Raw genomic sequence first — 15,710 nt, forward strand, 5'->3', positions numbered from 1 at the left:
GGCTCTTGTAAGCGCAGTGTGTGTGGATTTCAGGCAGGTTTGCCCATTTTCTGGAGAGGAAACGGAGGCACAGAGGGTAACCTGGCCAAGTTGCTGTGCAAATCCAAGGGTAAGAAATTTGGTCATGAATCTCCATCACCAAGGAAGGAGCCTGGTCCAGCACTTTATCTCCCAGTAAAAACATGACATACATAGAGTTTTTTTAATGAATGAATTTAACGGAGTAAGGCAAAATGTTTCTCTTTCCCTAGGCTTGCACACTCACGCTCTTTGTGGAGAATTTCAAAGCAATGGTCCCCAACCCAGGCAGCAGTGAGTCAGTCCTTGCACTGCTGGGCTATTGAAATCCTTCCCAATCACCTGAAAACATGGGGCCAAAGTCTGAAACACTCAAGCCACTGCTTCATCAACACTTTATCTTGAGTAATCACATTTTTTGTTGTGGTTACATCTGAAGCAACCTACGTAACAAGGCTCTCACCGTGCACTGAGCTAGGCTGGTTGGGAAAGGCTCATAGGGTATGGGGCAGGCGTTGGCGTCCGAGTTCTGGCTTCCTTCACAGGCAGACAAGCGCTAACTAGAATTACTTCTTCCAAATATTGTTAGCCTTTCTCTGTCTCTCCCCAGTCCGAAACACTCACAGGGCTGAGCACTAATGAATTATACAAGGGCAACAAGTCTTCAAACATGAAAAATGCATTGGGGCTTCGTTTTCTCATGTTATCTCATAGTATAAAAATCCTTACACAAATGTTTTCAGCAGTTAAGACCTTCCAAGATGTTATTTTAGAGTGCAAGTTGTTCAGGGGTTGATGTCTGCTCCATATCTGGAAATGACTGGAGCAACAATCGCTCAGCCTCTTTGGAGTCTGGAGAAAGGAGGGAAATCTTTTATCCTCGACATGTACGTTTGGATAAAATGTCAATCCTTGACGTGAGCTTTCAGGTTATCCAGGGAACAATTACTTAATATCAATGCATGTTTCCCTCTTGGTTGTTCTCTGGATCCAGGAATATGCAATTTCTCTTAATTTTCTTCATTTCATCATTATGTCCAAGATTTTGGACTTCCTCTTCAGAGACCCTTCCTCCTTCCTACCACAGACCTACACTGCATTGGGGTCATCAAAAGAAATTCAGCCTGGTTTGAGCTGTAGGTAATGGGTTTATGTTAAATGAGACTGAGGAGAGAGAACAGGTGTTGGGCTCGGTGTTTTTCATCTGACGGCCCCCAGGTCTCCTGAAATGCTTCTTATGATGCTGGGAATTTGCTGCTGGATGTTCCTTTGCCCCCTCACCACCTCCAAAACGGCACTTTTCTGGAGCCACGCGGAGTGGGTGGGAAGGCAGAAGGTGGCATGAGGTAGCTTCGTGGTGGCTGCTAGGGGAAGAGCAGCAGCCCATGGAAGAGGCAGATGCATTTGTGTCGGCCAGGGGTGTTTGGGGCAGCTCTTCCAGCCTCTAGCAGCCTTGGTCGCTCCATTTAGCAGGATCCAGCTCGGGTTCAGTGATGCTTTGTGTCCATGACAGCCTACATAAAGATAAAGAGCTTGGGGGGGACAACTATGTGAAGGATTCACACTGTCTGGCTGAGCCGAGTCTAGGAAATAGTGTTTTTTTTGCTGACACACTCTTGAAAATGGTATATCTGGTTTCTAACTGCCTCTGTTTCATAGCAGTAAAAGAGAGCTAGGTGATAGCATCATGTAAAAGGGTTTTTTTTTTTTTTAAATTCGGTTTATATAAATATACTTAATGGCTCTTGTCGACCTAGAGATAGAGATATGCACTTTTGTTTGGTGAAGCTTTTATATTTTAAAGCCCTTTTCTCTCTGTGCATTTTTGGTGTAAAGGTCTCTCTCATCTTTCAGATTAAACTAATTAAAGACTAATTAAGACATAGCTCCAAAGGACATTGTAAAAATGAAACCATCAAAAAATATTAAAAGATATGTATTAAAATGGTTTGAGTATAATGTGCCTGTTAGTAGTAATTGGTAATTATCTATAGGAAAGAGCTGAAAGCTTGAACTCTTAAGACCCCTTCCAACCCAAACCATTCTACGATTTAACTTTTTATTCACTTTTTTTTCTAGACTTACATAGATCTATAGGCACACGTGGGTATATTGTGATCATTGTGCTGTTTCAGTGACCGAGAAGCTGTAAGAGAATTGTATTCTTGCTGCCTGGGATGCGATAACAGCAATATATGAATATTAATGCTCTTCAGAGTGGCGTTCTGTAGACAGACATCTAGATAAAATCGTTTTTCAAAGGGGTGCATCGCTGGCTGCAGCTGGCAAAACATGACAGCAATGTACATGGGCTGGGAGTCGGGCTGCATGGTGCAGTCTGTATGTCCTACATGCTCGATGCTCGCTTGGTGCAAAGAGCCAAAATGAATCCTCCTCGTAGAAAGAGGGCTTATCGCACTGCCTGGTGAATGCGACACGAACAAAACCCCAACCTGTCTAAATCCTTTCAAAGCGACCAAAATATTTTCTCAAGCAGTGATACTGCAAGAAGTGAGTTGCTTTAGAGGTGACCTAATTTTAACCTTTCCGAATTGCTTTATGATTTAGAACAGTCACGTGCCGAAGCAGGGTCCCGTTAGTGGGTTTAAATATCTGTTTACTACTGAAAACACGCACTGAGACGGGCTCTGCCGAGAACTCCCTCTTTTTTTTTTTTAATTCTCTTTTATTTCTTTCTTTTGCAGGACAGGTCATCGCTGCTGTACCAGTTTGGGAGCAAAATATGGAATGTGCTTCACTGCTGACCGAGAGCAGGCAAATGAACAGTATTTATAGTAGTGTGAAAATCGGCAGTTAGCAGTTTCTTCACATTCTAACACTACCCAGCACTTTCCAGAGAGAACTCATTGTTTACAAGAAATCTGCTTTCCAAATCCGTTACGGTGCCCTCCAGCCTTGACTATTAACTATTTGCAAAGGGGAAACTGATCTACGCTGTGGGGAAAGATGGCAATGGATGACTGCCTGTGGATGGTCATTGTGGGTTTTATCATTGCTTTTATTTTAGCATTTTCGGTCGGTGCAAATGATGTTGCCAATTCTTTCGGAACTGCCGTGGGCTCTGGTGTAGTGACTTTGCGCCAGGCTTGCATTTTGGCTTCAGTTTTTGAAACCACTGGCTCAGTATTGCTGGGAGCAAAAGTAGGAGAAACGATCCGGAAAGGTATAATCGATGTTAACCTGTACAACAGCACCGTGCCGCTGCTGATGGCAGGAGAAGTTAGTGCTATGGTTGGTAAGTAATGCTTTCCCATTCCAAGTAACATTCACTGTGTTTGTCATCCTGCTCACTGTGAATATTTTAATTAAGTTTAAATCTTCCCATCTTTTGGATGTGCCTGTCTGTTTTTGTGCAAATACAGGGGCCTGTATTCCCTTTTTAGACTCCTGTTTTTTTTAAAGCACTTCTAAGTAGTTATATTTTTCAGCTGTTCAGCCATTTAACTAATAGAAAAAAAATGTTTAATGCAATGGATCATATATGTGTATATTCCTAGGCTACTGAAACAATGATGTTGGAGATTTTTATTGTAAATGGAAAATATATCAGCATACCCTTTTTACGACAGTACAGAAGATCCTGGAGAAATAGCAGTTTTCAATGAATAAGTACTAAAAGGAATTATCTAAATAGTTTAAAAAAATTACGGAAATCAAAAGTATTTGCTTAAACTGGTTGTCTAACTGAGTGATTGCAATTAATCATATGCTTAATCCTGGCCCCTGACAAAACTTAAAGGAGAAGTACGGGCAGACGGTCACACATTTAAGGTATTTTTGCTTTCTCTGACTCAAACCAGCAGCAGTTCTGTGTACCTCCGGGTCCACTCTGTGCACCTTTGTTTGCAGTTAAATTAATCTCCGTTTAGAACAAATGGCATATTCTGAGGTAAGTAACATTTAGCCTTGGTATTTCTCCTTTGTTTATGTGCAAGGGGCTTTGTGAGCTTTTGGAGAGCTCCCATAAGGATCAATAGCAGACCTGCTTTTAAAGGGCAGGATGCAGTGAGCAGCGAACACTCTCCCCAAAGTCCTCAGGCAGAGCCTGCAGGCAAAATAGGTGGATCCATGCAGAGACCTGCTGAACTGAACGCGGTCACTTTCCCATTTCTTCATTTATTTATTTTCTCCGTAACGGATCAAGATGGGCTTTGAGCACCGGTTTCTGGGTTAGTCTGAGGTGGTTTTGTCTGCGTGAGAGGGGAGAGGCTCCCCTTTGGCCTTTGCTGCTCCCGAGCCTCCTCAAGGCTGCCTGCCTTCTCCAGCCGAGAGGGGAGGTTGCTGCCGGCACCGTGGCTGCTCCCCGAAGGCTCCTCACGCAGGGCAGGCGGCTCCAAGCAGCATCAGCACCCCAGGGCTCCCCCTGGGCTCCCCTTCCTTGACGTCTCACAGGGCCAGCTGCGGGCTGTTGGTCTTTCCCTTGAGTTGTGGGATGGGTGGTTAGTCTCTGTGCTTTCTGAGATAGCTCCATCACTTCCAACTGGTGCATGCCTGCAGAAACGTAAGTGCCCTGCCTCTTCTGACCATCATTGCCTTTATAGCACCTGCGATCCCCTGCGGAGGAAGGGTCCTTTCCCTTTCCTGTATCTCCTCACGACATCCTGAACCCATCAGGGCAAAGTTTTACGTCCCTCATCCCCCCTGTGGAGGCAGCTGGCCAGAAGCTCAAAGAAAACAACTTATTTGCATGTGTATTTACATAAGGCTGTGTGAACTTCATGACCAGTTGCATTCCCTTCCTCCAGTAGGGGCATTAGGAATAAATTCCACATTTTAAATCTCTGAATTAAGCACAAGTTACAAACTGCAGGTTCCGTTTTTTTCCCCTCAAATCCACTGCCAGCTTTTCTCTGGATGTTTTTGTTGTGTTTTCTCTGAGCCTTCCTGTATGTTTTCTTTTCCTTGTTCTCTGTTTCCTCTGCATTTCTCCTCCCCTTTTCTCTCATGCATCGTGATCATGTTTCCATGAGTTAGCTTCTGAATTTTGATGAGGCTTAAATGAGTCTGGAAGAGTCCGGCAGCCGCAGTGTCCTCTTTCCAGATGTTGCTGGAAGATATTCTGATGCTTGCAGCAAACAGCAGGTGGTGATTTTCAGGGCAAACACCTCCTGTAAGAGAGAAGGAAGCAGGGAGTGATGGGATAGTCTGGGGATGACATAACCTGTGCCCACATTTTGCAGCGTAACATTTTGTAATGAAACCTACCGAAACGTTTGTTGGGCGCTGGGAGTCTGGGGACTCTTGCTCTCAAGGTGCTGCTGTGCTGGAGTATTTATGTCGTGGGCCAGGGCAAACTCTAGCGAGCCTTCTGGCTTCTGGGCTGGCTTTGCAAAGCTTGTGAGCATGCATTTTACACCGCGGATGAGTTGAGGCCTGGTGTTGATAGTTCAGGTGTCTGGCTTTGGGCATTTCCAGCCCCAGAGGAAAGTTCTTCTCTAGCTTAATTTCTTTTTTTTTTTTTTTCTCACTTAAACTTCTTTAGACCACACCTTGTCCTCCTCAGACCATCTGTGAGTCCTCCACCACTTTCCCTTCTGTTTGTGTTCTAGATGAAGCTGATTAAGTAAGAAATAGCTCCATACTGCCTCTTTTCCCTCCAAAAAAAAAAAAGCCACCCCTCTCCACACATTTGCACTTTGTGCCTTGGATGCATTTTCCTTATTTTTTTTAAAGGATTTTTTTGTAATTACCTATTTGCGGCTGACATCTATTTGTTCGCTTGGCTCTTTACAGATGCTACCATGTGTTTTCCCTTTCACCTCACTTCCACTTGCTGGTCTCTTAAGTTCATGTCAGAGGTTTCAAAGTGTACTTATTTTTATTTTAGCGTGGGGGAAGAGAGGCCAAAAAATTAAAGAGCAGGTGTTCCTTGTTTGATCTAGAGTTTCCGATAGTGATAGGAGTACCAGTTGTTTTGGGACAGTGCCCCAGGAGAGGGCAGTTTTACAAACTGGTTGACTTCCAAACCTAGCTGCATATGATGCCAGCAAGTTGGTCTGGCGAGGCTGAGCAGTTCGGTATTTGTAAGGGGGAAAGCTGACCTTACAACAGCTTGTCTGAAGTGACAAAGCAGCCTCTGAATCTTTTTTATAGGTATACCTAGCATTCTTCTCTTCATTTCTCTGTATCTTCCCATCTGTCTTCACCAGCCTCTCTTGCCAGTGCTGCTCCCTTGCCATGCCTCCCCTCCGGCATCGCTCGTAGTTCCTTGCACAAGGGACATTGTGCAGCTTCAGGAGGCATCAGGAACTGGCTCCTTGCTCTCTCTCTTCTCGATGCCTGTCTTGTGGAGCTGCAAAACCTCATCGCAGCTCTTTTCTGGTGCTTTTGTACCCTGGTATGTAACCAGGCTCTGTTTCAAGAGCTTCAAGCCATCCTCTCCTGGTAGAGCTGAGGATGAAGGCTGGGATTTGAGTGACAGTGTGTGTTCAGCGGCCTGGCTTTGTCACCCATGTCTGCTGCAGGTCTGTTGGGACTGGTGACACGAGCCAGAAATTACAGGATCTTTCACTGCAGTTTGATTGCTGCTGTTAGAGCTTCTGAGCGCACGAAGATTTCCTCTCAAGACCATGAAGTCTCAAGATCAAGAAGAGATACTAAGAATTCTCTAATATTGGGCAAGATCAACAGAAACCCTGAGTCACCGCCAAAATGATTTTGGTCTCCTCACATGAGCGGAGCAGGGAACCTGGGTCCTTCTAGGACATTTAATGCTTCAGTGTGAAACTGGGTTGACGTGGAGCTGGGTGTCCAACAGCCGTCTGTCTGATCCAACTACTGAAAATACAAGGTCTGCTCTGTGGTGCTAGGGTTCTTTTTTTTCCACAGCCCGAGTTGTCCAGTGCTGCAAATGAAGGTGGTGAGAGCATCCTCTCACCCTCCTCAGTCTGTTTTTCCTGCAGAGGACTCTGGACAGTGGCCACGCACCACTGAGAAGAGGCCCAAATATTCCCGGAGCCAGGATTTGAGCCCTTTCCTTGTAGCATCTGAATTCAGGAGCATGGGTAGTGCATCGGTGAAACTGTGACACTTCTGACACTGATCTCTTGGAGGCTTCCAGGTTCATCTCTCAAGAATGAGGTTTTCTAAGCTTAATGAGCTTTCTAAGCTTGAAACCGGGAGCTGTTTGCATATTCAGTCCGATGGGCTAAATAGTGAAAAATAGTGAAAGCCTTCAAAAAAGAGCAGACCTGTTGTGCAGCGTTAAGTGCTTTAGTAATAAAAAAAATTGCAAAGAAGATGGAGTGTTTAAAGCTGCTATTAGACCGTCACAGTGTCTGCTTTTAGAGACAGAGCAGGAACAAAACTCTCTTTGGGAGATCTCCATTGTGCATGTGGAGCGTAGGCAGCGCTCGTAAAAGAACGTGGGTACGTGGCTAAGAATTTTCTGCGTGACACTACTGTTACTATTGTTGTTTACAGCTTGTGTTTTTTTCCCCCCTCCTTCACTTTCTAGGCTCTGCTGTTTGGCAGCTGATCGCATCTTTCTTGAAACTCCCAATATCGGGGACCCATTGCATCGTAGGTGCTACAATTGGCTTTTCCCTCGTCGCAATTGGCACACAGGGAGTCCAGTGGATGCAGCTTGTCAAGATTGGTAATTGCCATTTCCTTTAATGCGGCAGGGTATGTCAAACAGCGTGTACTGACTGCAGAAGCTTTCTCAGAAATGTGCCCTGTGCTGGTAGCACTCCCTTCTTAAATTATTTTCTACCTAAGGGCTGCAGCACTTGCATTTTACCCACGAAAGGGGTAAAACGCAAGTTGTGCTTCCCCAGCAGTAAGCTGAAGAGGAGACATTGTGCCTCCCAGACATGCTTCAAGATGACACTCCTCTTGCAGTTCTTTTTGTGGCAGCTCATACCACCCTGTTCTCGCTCTGAGCGACGCTAGCCATCATGTGAATGCCCACCGTCATGTTTCTCCACCCACCAGCTCCAGGGAGGCAAAAGCTGGGCGCGCGGCACATGCTTAAATCACAGCCTCCCACTGCCACGGTCAGCATCGGCAAGCGTGGATGTGAAGGAGGTTTCTGTAGTGTTTTGTAAGCCTTGTAACCCAAGACGCAGCCTAAACCCTGCATTAAAAGCACTTGAGGTTGAAGGCATGGAAATAGAGTTGAGCTTTAGAGAAGCTAGAGTAAGGCGTTTTTTCTTTTAAATCTGTCAAAAGTAAAATAAAGTTTGTAGCAAGTCTGAGATGACAGCAGAATCAGTCTGTTAACTGTGTCACAAACAATAAATCACTCTGGGTAGGATTTCCAGAGCGCTGCCCTAATCCTGTTTTATTGAAATCAGTGGGAGTTTTGCCACCCACTTCAGTTAAATCAGTCCTGAACACTTGCAAATCTTGCCCGCAAAAAAATTTATGCACATTGTTCACTGCAGTGGATGCTTCTGTGGCATTTTGGAAATCAAGACTTTTACCCTGTGAGCAGCATGGCATCCTACTAGATGCAGTTATTCCCACTTGCTTGCACCACTCACAGTCGTGGTGATTAGGAAATGACAGGGGTTCTCTTGGTCTACTCTGCATCAGCCAGGAAGAAGTTTTCCTGATTAATTTGATAACTAAACTTGCAAAATTATCTGGAAATGTTTTGGCTGACGTTTCTAATAGTGCCAAGCATTACTTTAGCTTTCACGAGTGTCAGTGGTAATTGAGCTGCACCAGTTATAAGTAAATATCTGGAATATTCTTTCCAGATGTACAGTACAAGAACCATTCTGAATGCATTGCTCACTGACCACTAGCTGCTTAACTATTGTGCAAGTATGTTATATATTTCATGTTCTTTTCTTTCTTTTTTTCAACACAGTTGCCTCTTGGTTTATTTCCCCACTGTTGTCTGGCTTGATGTCTGGAGTACTCTTTGTGCTGATTAGATTCTTCATTTTAAAGAAGGTAAATGAATCTCACCGTTACAATGAACGCTTGTTACGAAGACTGTGTTCTAGCCTGTCATTTGAGTGCTGGCATTTCCACTGGGTTGAAAGTCTGTGGCTTGCTTTTTGGATAGGAGACCTGTCATTTTTTGTCTAGCTGTTGGAACTATATTTGCTCTTAGCGATTCTAAAAGCTCAGAGTAAGTAACAAAACACATATTTGAGGTTTAGAAAGTGCTATGCAAGTGCATCAGAAGCTAATTGATATTGTATATTATGTTTCATTGAAAGATGATACATTGAGATGCTGGTTTATTAGTACAAAGCTCTTGGCCTTGACTTAGCCTCCTGATAGCAATTCCAACTGTTATTTAAAAAGAATAGTCCTCACTGGGAGATACTCTCATTAATATTTCACAGAAATTCTAAGCTTTGGTTTTCTAGTGCATCAGATATTAGAAGACGGGCATCTGTGTATTCCTAGATTCTCAAGAAATTTGAATTAACGCGTTTTAGTGACCTCAGTCAGAAGTGGCAACTTTGAGGTAGCATCAGTCTGTCTGTCTCCAGTGTAGATGACGATTTGCTTGCCACCCTGCAAGGGCTGGAAACCAGAGTACTTTTATTTGCTCTTTCTATTTCTCTCGCACCATTCAGCATGCTAAAATGGGGGGTACAACACATGACAAGGACCTAAAATAAGGGACACTATGTTAGTGGTTATACAGGGAACTTAAATAGATGAGGAATTAATTCTTTTGCTATAAATAACACCACCTGTAACCCCAGCTTCATCGTTCTTTAGTTCTGATGTAAATAAATGTCAGTGATAAAAGCAGATGATAAGTCTGAACGGACACAGCTTTGAATTTAAAATGACTCAAGCTGCATGAAGGATGAGATATTCTAGGGAAAAAAGTTCCTCTATTACGTTCAAAACCTAACAGCTTAGGAAATTAATCATCAAAATCACACGAATGTGCCCTTGTACGCATGCCCCTGCGGAGAGTGGTGCGAGGCCACTGCACCCTGCTCTCCACTGCCTTTTGTTGCTCGTGGCAGCAAGAAACAAAACCTGACTAACCAGCCCTTGGTTTTGCCAGGCTCTTCCCAACCACACGGAGCCTGTCAAGGGGCCAAAGCTCTCTCTTCACAAAGGCTTTTTCCACGCTTTGCATGGTGCGTTTCCGCTGCGCCGTCAGCTTGTGAGCAGCAGAGGCACGAGGCCATGGTGGCCGCCTGCCTCCTGTGCCCACCTCTGAGCTCTGCGCCGGACAGCGAGGCACAGCCATGTGCTAGGTTCAGGTAAAATGCTCGATGTGGCAACCAGAACAGCACCCTGTGAAGGAAAACACGCACAGAAAGAAGCTTGCCCCCCCCAGGTGTGAGAATTAAAGCCAGCAGGTCTGCAGCAGACCTAAAGCTATAACCCATGATGCCCATGACCAGTGTTGAGCTTCCCAAGACTGCTGGCACTGGCCAAGACCAGCGTTGTGGGTTCAGGTGTAACCACACGGGTCAACATCCTTCCCTCAGCATCGTTCTGAAGGTTCCACCTGCCTGGCACTGGCTTTGGGAGCATGTGTTTTCCTCACGTTGGCTCATGCTGACGTTAATCTGGTGGAAAACCCAGCTAATGTTTCCCTTTTTTTCCTGGTTTCTCTGCAGGAAGACCCCGTGCCCAATGGTCTCCGCGCACTTCCAGTGTTCTATGCTGCTACCATCGCTATTAATGTGTTTTCCATCATGTACACGGGGGCACCAGGTGAGTGAGCTGTCTGTCGTGGGAGGCCTAGCAGGGAGGCTTCCTGCAGCCACGGAGTCGTGTTAGTTTTGTGTAACGATGCTCCACCAGCGTGCTGTCACAGAGCTGTGAGTGCTGCACAGCTCTTTTCTTTGTTAGGAGTTAATGAGGGCAAGAGTAAGCCATTTATTTGCATGTGCTTCCATTCATGCATGAGTTTTTGTTACTCCCTCTTGATCACTCTGTTTAGGGGGGCAAGGCACTGCTAGGAAAAAATTCCTCTTTAGTGGAAAGGGAAATATTGAGCTCCCAGTTCGGCTTCATATATCTGAATTTAAATAGTTGTATTTGAGTTCTCAGTGGTATTGCAGATACATACAGAAAGGAGGGAAGGTTCAGAGCGGTCAGGGAGGCTGTATGCACTACATCTAATGCTGTAACTCCACTGAAATCAACAGAGTCACTGTTCTGGCAAATCTGGCACAGCTCCTATTAATTAAATTTACTTCTTTATTTCCCTTCAATGATAAGAAGCCCCAAGCCTGTTTCTGCATTTAATGCATCTTCTCTCTTGGGTGCTGTGTTTTTTCATTGCGACTCAGTAGAAGGAAATGATGCATCATTTTTGTGACTCTAACTTTATTTGTATTCATATTTTTGTACATTTGTATATTTTTATGTGCATTTATATTTATATACTTATATTTCCATTTATATATTTATATTTGTGTGTTTTACTTTATTTAAGCATCATGTATTTAAACACACACTTGCAGTAAGAGAGTTCAGAAAAATAAAAGATGTCCAATGCTCTCAACTACTTTATTGAAGAGTCTGGTCATTGAATGTTATCTTTAGATGAGATTATTGCCCAGAGCCATGAATGATCATGCAAGTGAAGGGAGACTCCTGAATATATCCCCTGAATTAAAAAAAGAGGTTTAGAAAGGGACCTTTTTTGAATAGAAATCCATTTTCTCTAAAACCTGACGAACTAAATAAATGCATTCTGTAGACTCTGCTTGATAGCACAGCATCACTGAAATGAATGAAAAGCTTGCAAAATTCCCTCTTTAAAGGAAGCATAACTCAGCTCTGATTTTTTCTTAAGTCAAAATCCTCATTGGTTAGGTATCCAAGATGTTTCACAGTAAATCAGCTGTATAACCAACATTTCCTGACTAATTGTACTGCAGAAGTAGGTCAGGCAGTCTGCAGTGACTCATTAAGCAAAATAAAAGAAATAAGAATCTTAATGTCCCTTTTGTTTCAGCTTAGCAGTCTCTAAAGAGCGTGAATGAGAAGGTGGGACTCTGTTTTTGATACACAGGAAATATATGTTTACAATATATGTTTACTCTCCAAGGCTTCTGTCCAGGCAACGTTTAGTAACAAGTATGAGTCAACCACATGGATTTCAAGATAGGCACACACAGGCAGGTCTGAAAAGTCAGAGTCCAAACTCTTTCTTCATCTAGGGACTGATCACACTGTTTAATTGAACAAAAGCAAGGAAATGTGCTGGGGGAACAGAAGCCAAGCAATGCTTAGAGGAGCACAAGTTGTTTGCATGGTTGCGCATAGCAGGGCTGAAACCTCAGCTCTGAAGTGCTACATTAAGCTATTATCATAAGCAGATAATGGCTCAGATTAAGCTAAGCAGCAGGATTTATTGACCAGAGCAAAGGTCGGGAAAACACTTACCCTAATGGGCAACGCAGTTTAACATGCATTAGTATATACAGTCCCGACAAACTTGTTTCAGCAGCCCTGGTGTGGATGTTTTGGAAATGGGGTTACAGTGGGGTCACAGAGACCTGGAGGCCTGGGCCTTTTGAATACTTGCTGTTTCTAACATGTATGTTAAAAATGAGCAGCTCATTCATATTGAGTTTGAATAGATGGTGAACACGGGCTTCTGTGACTGCTCTTCCATTGCTTGAGATAACTAAGTCATGCTAATTCAGTTTGTTTGGGTTTTATTTGTGTCTTCACAGTACTAGGACTGATACTGCCAATGTGGGCCATTGCTCTGATATCAATCGGCGTATCCTTAGTATTTGCTGTCTTAGTTTGGATTTTTGTGTGTCCCTGGATGAAGAGAAAAATAGAAAGTAAGTAGCTGTGTGATGAAACACGGGTGATGTCGAATGGTGGAAAATTTCATTTCGGAACTGAAGTGCCCTTGAGAGGTCATCTAGTCCAGTCCCCACCCACAGGCAGGGTGTGCTGAAGCTGTTCCTCATGTGTTTGTGTAACCTGCTTCTAAAAACCTGCAGTGGAAGAAATTCAAAACCTCTTTAGGCAATCCATTGCAGTGCTTAGATCTTCCACAGTCTTGCAGAAACAGGAAAATAAATCCTGGAATATAATCCGTTTTATATTTTGCTAAGGAAATGTTGAACAGAGAAACCTGGCAGAATGATTATCTTTAAGTGACTTCTTTAACTTTACAGTAAGCTGAACTGATCACAGCTTTTAGCCTAGCAGTGTTTTGCTTGTTTGCTTTGCTATTTTCAGCAAACACGGCATTAAAAACGCAGAGAAAAGTTTCAGATTTAATTAATAAATGAGTAGCTTGGTGTTTTACTTCAGGTACCTATGTCGGTGAAGTTATAGGATGCTCTAGCATTTTCTCAGGTGAATTTAGTGAAGTTAAGTGTTAGAAATAAATAAAAAATGTGTATGAAACAAAGCCAAGCTATTGTATCCACATGGATCTATGCCATTGATGCAAACACTGGAAACATAAGCAGCGAGACAGAGAGGTTAGGTTTAAAATTACAGTCCTGTTGTTTCCTTAGGCCAGTTAAAGAAAGATGCTGCACTGTCAAGGATATCAGATGAAAGTCTTGATAAAATTCAAGATGAAGAAACACCAGTCTTCAAAGAGCTTCCTGGTGCCAAAACATCTGATGAGAGCTCAATTCCTCTTACTGGCTCAGCAACAGAAGCTGCCGGGGCATCAGATACTATTGCGAATGGAAACCATCCACGCGTACCATATGGTAAGAAACTAAGACAACGCAGAGGGTTTATCTTCCCCTTGTTTTGATAGGGTTTCTTGCAGCAAGTAGGTCTCTGTAGTAAACAGAGTAGTGAGTAAACAGTAAGTAGTGAGTTAGTGTTTGGAATTTCCATCTCTAATCCCTCTTCACCACTTGTTGAGAAATATTCTTGTTTACAGGTGACATTTTCTAGAAAGGACTTGTAAACAATTACATTTTTTTCATCTGAATGTGCATTTTATAAACAGCTGAAAGCAGAAATTACTTTCCTTTCTGCTTTACTTGATATTCTTAATGGTACTTCTGTCCTTTTAAGCAATGGAAAAGTATAGAGAACGCAAACAGCTGATGTATGAAGGTTAAATTCAGCCACAAAGATTACCAGCGTGTTCCCACAGGAGATGAAAAGATTTGGGTTTTAGTTGACAAATGTATGACCATTTGGAGCATGTCCACTAGAAAAATCTCATGCATTGTTTTCTGAAAATATATTCACGAGAAGTATGCTAGCGTGCATAAAGTTCTTTCTGTTCTGTGTGGTGGGATCACCCCCCTGCCACCCACTTGCAGTCCGTTGACTCTGGTAGCATTTACTGACACAACCCCATCATTTGGTTAGTAAGTATTTGATTCTCACAAAATCAAATAAGTCATGACGGGAAGCTCTTTGAGTGCACGTTTCCACTTCAAAACTAGCTAAAATGGTTGTGAATGTTGCACAGCAGAAACGTGGGGAGTCAGGAAGTGGAGAGTTTCTTCAGATGTACCAGCTTAGCTGTGGTACATATTCTACAGCATTCAGTGATGTTAAATGTATACAGTGGGAATAACCATGCTCATTGAAATAAAATATGTAAAGCACTTGAATAGCTGAGGAAATACTTCTGCAGAATGTGAGCTTTTTTGTTTTCTGTTTTTAAAATTATTTTAAGTTGTGCAAATGTCTCTTAAATATAGGTGCATTTGAAAAGTGACCTCATATTCAGTATCAAATTGCAGTAAGACCACCTTTTCTGACATACTTAGTATGCATATCCAAAGCAGACGAAATCTGAGAAAAAGAAGAGCTTATTTTACAATAATCCAGAATTTTTACAGAAGTGAGTTTTCCAAGGACTGAGAATTTAGGCTTCAAATATCACCTTGGAGCAGCTGGTTCTCAGTGACTTGCTGCAGGTCCTCCTGCATGTCTGTGGGAGACCCAGTGCTGGAACAAAACTTTTTTTGTGCTTTTGATGGGAGAATTTATTTCACAGTGGATTGACTCTTCTATTATTTAAAGTGTGTATTGCAAATTAATCTTCTTTGTCCTGTACCCTAGGATGGCTGTTGTTTTAGTCATTTACACTTATTTTATCATCCTATGAAGTGGGAGGGGGCTTCCAAGTCGCACTTCAGAGCAGTAACAACTCTAAATCTCTGCCTTTTTTAGGAAGGGCCTTTTCTATGACGCACACCTCTGTGAAATCACCTGTCTCCAATGGTACCTTCAGCTTCGATGGCCAGGTGAGGAGCGACGGCCACGTCTATCACACTGTGCACAAGGACTCAGGTTTATACAAAGACTTGCTACACAAAATGCACCTGGACAGGGCCACTGACGAGAGGCCCGCTCAAGAAAACAACTACAAACTGTTACGACGCAACAACAGCTATACCTGTTACACAGCTGCTATTTGTGGCATGCCTGTGCATTCCTCCTTTAAGGCAGCAGATACATCCACTCCGGAGGACAGTGAGAAGTTAGTGGGAGACACAGTGTCCTACTCTAAGAAACGAGTTCGCTACGACAGCTACTCCAGCTATTGCAATGCAGTGGCTGAGGCAGAGATCGAGGCCGAAGAAGGTGGAGTGGAAATGAAGTTGGCCTCTGAGCTCACAGATCCTAACCGGCCCCCAGAAGATCCTGTGGAAGAGGACAAGGAAGAGAAAGACACGTCTCAGGTCCATCTACTTTTCCACTTCCTCCAGATCTTAACAGCCTGTTTTGGATCCTTTGCCCATGGAGGGAATGATGTCAGGTAAGAGGGTGAG

At 43.4% G+C, this 15,710-nt stretch overlaps 1 protein-coding gene across 5 annotated transcripts in view; it reads left to right on the top strand.

Moving 5' to 3' along the window:
• SLC20A2 (solute carrier family 20 member 2) overlaps window positions 1-15,710 on the top strand; it is a 55,945-nt gene that overhangs the window by 21,981 nt on the left and 18,254 nt on the right. For all 5 annotated transcript variants that reach the window (XM_040555462.1, XM_040555463.1, XM_040555461.1 and 2 more), the window contains exons 2-8: window positions 2,724-3,274; window positions 7,496-7,636; window positions 8,858-8,943; window positions 10,593-10,689; window positions 12,666-12,782; window positions 13,473-13,676; window positions 15,109-15,697. In XM_040555462.1, coding sequence (XP_040411396.1) covers window positions 2,986-3,274; window positions 7,496-7,636; window positions 8,858-8,943; window positions 10,593-10,689; window positions 12,666-12,782; window positions 13,473-13,676; window positions 15,109-15,697 — 1,523 coding nt within the window. In that variant the 5' untranslated portion in view covers window positions 2,724-2,985. The remainder of the gene's footprint in view (window positions 1-2,723; window positions 3,275-7,495; window positions 7,637-8,857; window positions 8,944-10,592; window positions 10,690-12,665; window positions 12,783-13,472; window positions 13,677-15,108; window positions 15,698-15,710) is intronic.

Source organism: Cygnus olor, chromosome 4 (genome assembly GCF_009769625.2).
Source record: "Cygnus olor isolate bCygOlo1 chromosome 4, bCygOlo1.pri.v2, whole genome shotgun sequence".
Lineage (NCBI taxonomy): Eukaryota > Metazoa > Chordata > Aves > Anseriformes > Anatidae > Cygnus > Cygnus olor.